The 8,324-nt window shown below is 36.2% G+C and overlaps 1 protein-coding gene across 1 annotated transcript; it reads right to left on the minus strand.

The window, feature by feature from the left end:
- Nucleotides 1-698: 698 nt before the first annotated feature.
- Nucleotides 699-5,966, minus strand: LOC105055981 (small ribosomal subunit protein eS19x). The gene is made up of 4 exons (XM_010938029.3): nucleotides 5,833-5,966; nucleotides 1,510-1,600; nucleotides 1,197-1,380; nucleotides 699-1,047 (listed from the first exon to the last, which is right to left on the minus strand). Exons 1-4 carry the CDS (start codon nucleotides 5,917-5,919, stop codon nucleotides 975-977), a joined length of 435 nt encoding a protein of 144 aa, XP_010936331.1. The 5' UTR covers nucleotides 5,920-5,966; the 3' UTR covers nucleotides 699-974.
- Between the last annotated feature and the right edge of the window lie 2,358 nt (nucleotides 5,967-8,324).

Below are 8,324 nucleotides of genomic sequence, written 5' to 3' on the forward strand. Positions count from 1 at the left end.
ATCTAAAACCTATTCCTCATCAAATATGGTGCCAGGCTAAGAGTACAACTTAAATTTGAAAAGGCTGCATGGCTTTCCAGCATATATGAGTTCTTATAATATCTGAGAGATCTTTTTCCTAGGAAAAAGAATTACAGTTTCTTCTTCCTGTGCATCTGACATCTCTTGACGCCTAGTTTCAGCATTTATCATCCTCAGCATTAAAAAGTCGACTTTCAAAACCAAGAACCCAAAGTTTGAAGATCAGATCACAAATCTGGCTCACACTGCAGCTAAAAACTATGTCTAATTGCAAAAGTTTGTTTGAAGCCTAGATTTTCAAGACAGATCTGACAATCACATAGCAGCAACAAACTCGTCTCAATTTGAACGATGGTATCCAGAGGCAATTTTAACACTTGCACTACCAAGCTTCATTGTATTCACGGATCCAAATCAGTTCTGCTCGTGTTACAGGAAGAGTGAGTAAAAACGCCCAGTCTGGTGCATATTTAACTAAATATCAGGTTTCCTCAAAGAGAGAGAGAGAGAGAGATCTCAGGTTGGCAAAATAGAATGACAGTATCATACACACATACATGTAACCCGAGGTGTAGGTCCATGGCCCGAGCATCAAAAACTTGCTCACTAGCAGACTTGGGAAAATTTTTTAAATATCACGCAAGTACAAGGTGCAATCAGTCCACACTGCCCGAGCATTGACAGAATTTCGCATGCATTACCAGCCCAACAATGGTCAAAGTTCAAATTTTTTAGCACCATTACTAACGTATCAGACCATGGATAAAAATGAGTTTACTAGCAAACAATGAAAAGGATTATAGAGAATAACACAACCTGCCCATAAGAGTTTCCAATACTAATATAAAAGTTGACAATTATAAAGTGAATGGAGAAATCCTAAAACCAAAAATGCCAAAGACCATAACCAAAATCTCTTCATTGATGACAGGGACCAGAACTGCAGCAACTCATCAAGGTACAAGGACAATCCGGCCCGCTACTTGATCTAGGTCACGTTGCCCCTGGGAAGTTATTTTCCTCCCACTGAAATATGATAAAAGAAAACACCTTGAGCAACTATGCATAATCCAAAAGATAAGTGGTTTGCAGAGAGTAATTTGCTAAACCACGAAAAACCAATTATCTCACTCAACATTAAAAAATAAAAAAATAATAAAATGCAGACAACACACCCTCTTGGATCAATGTCAATAATGTTCATATTCTGCAACTGCTGCAAGATGTGGCGAGCTATTGCACCACTGCTCTTGCAAAAATGTGGTGGACGGGATCCATTTCTCTTGCGCCCTCCATAAATCTTCTGGAAACCACCAACACCAATACCCTGTCTCAGATAGATCTTTCTTGCCATGGAAGCTGCAAAACCAATAGAACATGTGTAACTTTTGAAATGCTGGATGGAGTAATGACCACTTGCTTCAGAGTACATCATTGGGATAATACTCAAAATGTATGAAAGACAATAACCATATGAAGGCTCATTACCAGCTCTGATGTAGTACCAATCAGGGTCATAAGGAGCAAGCTCCTTGAACCTCCCAGTCTTAACAATATCTGTCCAGTGCGGAAGTTCCATCTATTCACAGAATCAAAGTTGATCATTAAAATTAATAAGAAAAGTTCGCGAACTGTCCACTGAATCTGAATGCAAGTCAAAGCTAGCATTTTTTTTAATGCTGTAGCTAATGCACAAATGCCTCTGCAGAGCACTGCAATTTTTTCCAATTCACATATAGATCCCCCCATTAAATGTTTTGGCACACTAGATGTTGGCTGACATTATATGTATTCTGCATCTAAGAATATAAAATACATGTGGAAAGGTATAAGAGGGGTAAAATATTAAAAATTAAAAATTAAAAAGTAGTCCTCGGTTTGACAAAAGGAACAATTTATAAAACCAACACCACCCCCCCCCCCCCACACAAAAAAAAAAAAAGAAAAAAAAGTAAAGCAAATTTTTCTTTCAAAAGTGGGTATTGAAAATCTTAGTTACAATCAAAAAACTACCTAGCATATCTATTATATATATATAAAAACGGAGCAACCGCGTTAAGGCGTCTCCATTCGACACGTGGCTAAACAGTTGCATGACACGTGGCTAAAAAAAAAAAAAAAAAAGGCTCGAACGATGGAGAGAGGGCCGGCCCCTCAACTCCCCACTACCACGACTACTCCGACGACACCGTTCACGTTCCCGGATCACGCCCTCACAACTCTCTTGTGCACTGCCACGACGCCACGCAGAAGAGGAGAAAAAAAAGACCTAACGCTAGATTCAGCAGGAAGGGGACGAGCGAAGAAACCTTGAGCCTCACCCCAGGAGTTGGAGAAATTTACAATTTTTCCCTCTAAGTTTCTTCTCCCCTCCCTCCTCTATCCAGCGAGCCCTCCAGAGAAAAAAACCATCGCAACGAGTCTGCGATGCGCTTTCATTTGTTTTCCTGCTCTCCCTCTCTCCGCCCCCTCCTGCTCTCTCTCTCTCTCTCTCTCTCTCCTGTCTCCCCTCTCTCCGCCGCACCCCCGGCCTTTTATTTCTTTTTCATTTTAATTTGAGTTTCGAGCCCGGCAACTGTTGGGCGGGGAGCGGGGATTTTTTTTTTCTTTCTTTCTTTTTTTCTGAGTTGCAGTAGGAGACTTGAAAAAGTAAATAATATCGGTGGAGAAAGCGTAAGCTCCTCTCCATCGGCAATCGGGGAAGGAAGAGAAGGGAGGAAGGAGATGGGCCTAGCGGATTCGGGTTTTGGGTCCCAACCCGATCAGAAATCTTACATAGATCTATTTATTTAAACAGAGAATCTTGCATTTAGGCCCTTAATAAAGGCTATATTCAATTAAGCCCTTTTGACAATTGACTGAACCAAACCATGTTGAGTTAATTTAGTTTAGGGGTGTTTTGCAATTAAACCCTGACAAAGTATTTATTATATAAAGGCCTTTTTCTACTGGATCTCCACATTTTTGGCTTTGAACCCAAGGACAAAAAAAAATATTAATTGGGATTGTCCCCATGGGTCAACTACTACAATCATGCATATAAATACAAATACAATATGACTATTGCCTACCTCCTACTATTACTTAACCATCCATTCTTAAATGCATACAAAACAGACACAAACTACTAATCTCAGATATATATAAACCATCATTGTCTCTTAGTCATTCTAGATGAAATTCTGAGCTACTGGGATTAAGAAGTTATTAACAATTCAACTATCAGAAAATTTGTCTCTACCTTTTCTCTGGAGTAAGTCTTTAATAATGACTGAAAATTCAATAAAATAAAAAATTATATAATAATAAAATATATATTATTTTTATTGATAGACTATGAAGAAAAGAGATATATGTGGGATGCAAATAGGTGGTCATGTTAATGATGAAGATTCCGAAACAATTAATGCTGAAAATATTGATTTAAGAAATGATTTCTCTGTCAGTAAAATATAGAAATGATTATGTTACTTCTTATTATTATGTTATTTAAATATTTTAGGTTTATGTTTTAATTTGAAATATTTGATATCATCTATGATGTCTTTTATATTATGTTAAATTTTTAATTTATAAAAATATTATTTGAAGAAATAAATACATGCCGTGCATCGCACGGGGTTCTAAGCTAGTTTTAATAAGAACTAAGTTCCAAGAGATATATGTAATGTGTTGTCAAAAAACATCTGAAAATGCAGCACACAGAAGTCAGCCTTAGGGTAGACCTGAGCACCTTGGGCCCAACTCACTTGGCTAGTAATTGGGTGAAGCAGGGTGCAGGGTAGAGCTTTTTGGCCTGATGGGCCAGGCCTGGCTCAAGTTTCTAGATTTTTAGCTAACATGACCTCAACTGACTCGTAAAACATTGTTAGAACATTTAATATAGCCAATATTCAGATTTTTTTTCCTTTTCTGGCAATTGTGTGCTGTATTTCTATATATTAACCTAACATTTTAACCCTAAATTATAATTTAATCACAGGGCATGAGCAGCTCAGGATTGACTCAACTCCAACACAGTTTAGGCTTGACTCAATTAGAAACCAGCCAGGCTCAAACTGGTTTTGCGGCTTGGCTTATAATGCTTGGCTTATAAATAAGCCAAGCCTGAAAAGGGTTGACTTAAAGAATTATTGGGAAGCTAAGCCCAACATGTTAAATGATTGGCTTAGAGCTTTTATGAGTGGAGTTCAAGTCTGGCTTAGAGCTCAAGCCAAGCTCAACCAGCTCACTTATTGACCTAGCTGAGCCCAAGCATCCGGTATTCAGCTCAGCTTGTTTACACCCCTATCTAATTAGGAGAAGGTATGCTTGACCTCTCCCCCTTCCTCCCTCTCCTTCAAACCAAAAGTTTATCAAAAAACCTCCACACACAAGCCAATGGTTCGATGAGAATACGATTACCTCATTCCTTGCCTCTCCCTTCACTGCCCCCCTGGCGGGGCTAGGCATCGACACCAACATAGCCACCTAGACCACACACAGCTCCCCCTACCTCATCAAGCATTGCCAATTGCGCTACCTTACCGAACCAAACCACCCCATAAGGTCAGCACTTGTCCATCGGCAGACTCGTTCCTCCCTTCCTCCATCCCAACATCATCTCCACTTTCAATCTTGCTTTTGGTTCCTCTCACCTCCTCTCTCAAGCTAACTTTAGAACTCTAAAACCCAATGCCAATGGAGAAGTCCATGATAGTCCAAAATTAACCCCCAATACACAATACAAAAAATTCATGTCTACTCCAGTCTAATTCTAATTGACTTTCATCACCTATGGATGTATAGGTCATATTTGGCGACACCCAACACATGTTGTGTAAAAGAGAATGAGCTTGTCCACTGAAAGTTCCATGATGACAGGGAATTAACACCATAAATAAAGCATCATGCAAAAGTCAATGAAGAACCAATTAATAATCTATTCTCTCCCTCTCTCTCTCTCCCCTCCCCCCCTCTTAGGCTTCCGTCAAAAGAGCCTAAAGACCTTGTATGGCAAGTACCGAGGGACTCAAACAGCAGTACAGCAGCTTAAGGTCATGAGGCCAGCAAGTGTGTGAAAGTAATTCTGACTATATATCTGCAACTTTCGGAAAATCACATCCTCCATGAGTAGCCTCTAAAACCTTTCAAAATGTACTTCACTCCAAAAAAAAAAAAAAAGGGAGGCCATAGGCATGATAATATACTCATAGGTTCACATTGCCGGAATAAATAAATACTATCCTCAACAAAAATTCAAGGTTACTCTGGCCAATGGTGTGCCTTTTGAACTCAGATCTACCAATACGAGTGGAACTCAAAACCAAAACTGCTAAAAATACCTATTTGAGAAAGAGAGATTATCCACCGCATCAGGCCCACTTTGATGATTTTGGATTGAGATACCCTTTCCTTTGTTACTTGTCAGCAAAGAACACATTTAAACAAATGGGAACAAAAGAATTGTTCTAAAATTTTAACAAACCTAAATCTCCATAAACAGATTAAACAAGATCTTTAGGAGACAAAAAAAGGTTGTACCCGAAAGCGAATAAAAAAAAAAAATATGCGTCTCTATGATCGAACGGAAAGAAATCCAACGTAAATGAAAAAAATGAAATTAAAAGAATAGAATTGACCGAGCTAGAAAGATCATGCAAGACAACATTAACTGATCGAATCCCAGACAAAGAAACTTGTAAGAAAACAACCTCGAAAATGCATAAAACCGCCATTTTTAGAGGGAAAAGCGCTTGTACGAGGAAAACATCGGTCCGTGAAGAGATTTAGATTCGAAAATTAGGAGCTAGCGAAGGAAAGAAATCGAACCTTTCCGGATCGCTTGAGGTGGGCGGCATACGCCTTCACGAAATCGTGAGGCGAGACGTCCTTCACGGTTCTAGAAGCCGCCTCCATGATCCAAGCTAGGGTTGCACGACGCCTCGAGAGTGCTTGGAGGTTTAAATAGGGGTGGCAACCGGATCGGATCGGGTCAGATACGAACCGGATCAAAATTCGGCCATCCAAACCCAACTTATTTAGTAAGAGAATGAATAATTTATATATGTCCAATGTAACATAATCTGGCACATATAATTTATTTATTAAATAAATTAAATTAAATTAAATAGATTAAATGAGTCAGATTAAACATATTAAATATTATTTTAAAAAAATTTAGATAGATTAAATAGGTTGATCTAATTTAATTATTAAATAAATAGATTAAATGGATCAAAGATCTAAACTTGAACTCAATCCATTTAATAAGCAGATCAAGATGGGTTGTTCTATTTATGATCCAAATTCATTTGTATTAAATCCAAATCTATTTAAAATAGATTACTCGTGGGTCAAATTGACAGATCCAATCATAAATTGTCATCCTTAAATTTAAATGAGCTCCTTCTGATTGAAGATTAGATCTAACGGTTCTTGTATCATATACCAAACTGCATCACAAAACCACAAGGTTTATTAAAAGAAAATATCTTGTGTGATCCATGGCATGTGATGCAATTCAATCTGTAATACTATTGGCCCCTTCGCATACAATATATTTTTCAAAAATAATTAAAGATGATATAGTTCTCCAGATATCAAGGAGAAACAAACGAAACAATCACTCAATTTTATGATCCACATCATAGTTTTCGAGTCAACTCTGCCATGAGAATTATAGTATCATAAAAAACTTGATTTGGACTAAACTTCTATTTGGTACAAAAAATAGATTGGAGAAAGAAAAGAAAGGATGAATGGGGGAGAGCATGGATAATTCTTCCATCCATCCTTCTGTGTGTTGGTGAAATATAGGAAGAATGAAAGAGAAAATAGATGATATTTATATGACATTTTCACTAAACTATCTTTTGATAAGAAAATATTATTATTATCAATTTATAATAATTATTTATATTAAAAAAGATAATATATTTTTTAAAATATTTATAATTTATAATTATAAAAAATTATATAAATATTTAATTTAATTTAATTTAGTTTAATAAATAATTTTATGAATTAATTATATAAAAATTAATCTAATAATTAATTATATTTATTTGTTATATAAATAACTAATTAACTTATAGTCTAATTAAAATATTTCATAAATTTTATATAAATAGTTAACTAAAAAATAGTGAATATAAATAAAAAAATAGAAGATAATTTTAATTATTTACTTATAATTATAAAAATTATGTTCTAAAATTAAAATATAGTAATAAATTTAATAACATTGATAAAATTAAAAATTTGGTTGATAGAAGTATGGATAATGTTTAACAAATATGATTCGAAGTTCTTATATGGCAATCAAATTTAATATTAAGAGTTAACAAGAAAAAAAATAAATAACCAATATATTTCTCTCATTTGAATAATTCATCAAGTTTCATCCAAATATGTAAATAATAATATTTAAGTAAGATGAACCGATGGCAATTAAACAAAAGGCCATCCCAAATAAACTAAAAAGGTTTATGCCAACTAAAAAAAAAAGATCAGCTCAAAAAATAAAATGAGTACTTAAATATCTAACTCCTAATAGTACTAATACCGAAGTTCTAAATATAAATGTATGAGGCATTGTTGCGGGGTCATGCCACCTCACCTTTAGTTCTTGGGACTCATCTGTAGAAGTTTCAGACCATCGAGACCCGACGGTTGGCACCACCGCAAAGTACTGGCCAACCTCTGATTCGGATATACACCGATCACATTATCAGATCTCCTCTAATGATGCAGACAGAATTCTACGTCCAACTGGACTCATGATTGGCGGTCTTCCGACCTCCTAATCGAAGACTCCACCAATCTCTGCATCGACATCCCACCAACAATGCAAATCACCAACTTGCATCGATGCCAATGCAGGCTGAAATCTTGCCAATCCCTGGGTGAAGATTTCATCGATCGTGATCAGACTGCCAACACAAGTTTCTACTATTTACACAGATCTTCACTGACCTTCAGGTCAAAACCTTACGATTGATCATGATGACTCCTCATGACTGATGAATACTTAATTTAAGTCACTAAAGGCACTAAATATTATAATAATTGATATTATTTTATTAAAATTTGATGCTTTCTAATCTATTTTACAGGTAATTTGGAGTTTGGATTTATATGACTCAAATTAGACTCAAATTAGATCAGACTTGAGTCAACCAGGCAACCAACTTCTATTCCAGTATGAACACGACTTAAAGATCAACGGAGGAGAATCAATATGTTGATCTAAAGATTCTTATTCATGCTCCCACCTCTCTTTTTAATGAAACCCTAGCCTCCCCACTCTATAAATAGAACCC

The sequence above is a fragment of the Elaeis guineensis genome, chromosome 13, assembly GCF_000442705.2.
Source record: "Elaeis guineensis isolate ETL-2024a chromosome 13, EG11, whole genome shotgun sequence".
NCBI lineage: Eukaryota > Viridiplantae > Streptophyta > Magnoliopsida > Arecales > Arecaceae > Elaeis > Elaeis guineensis.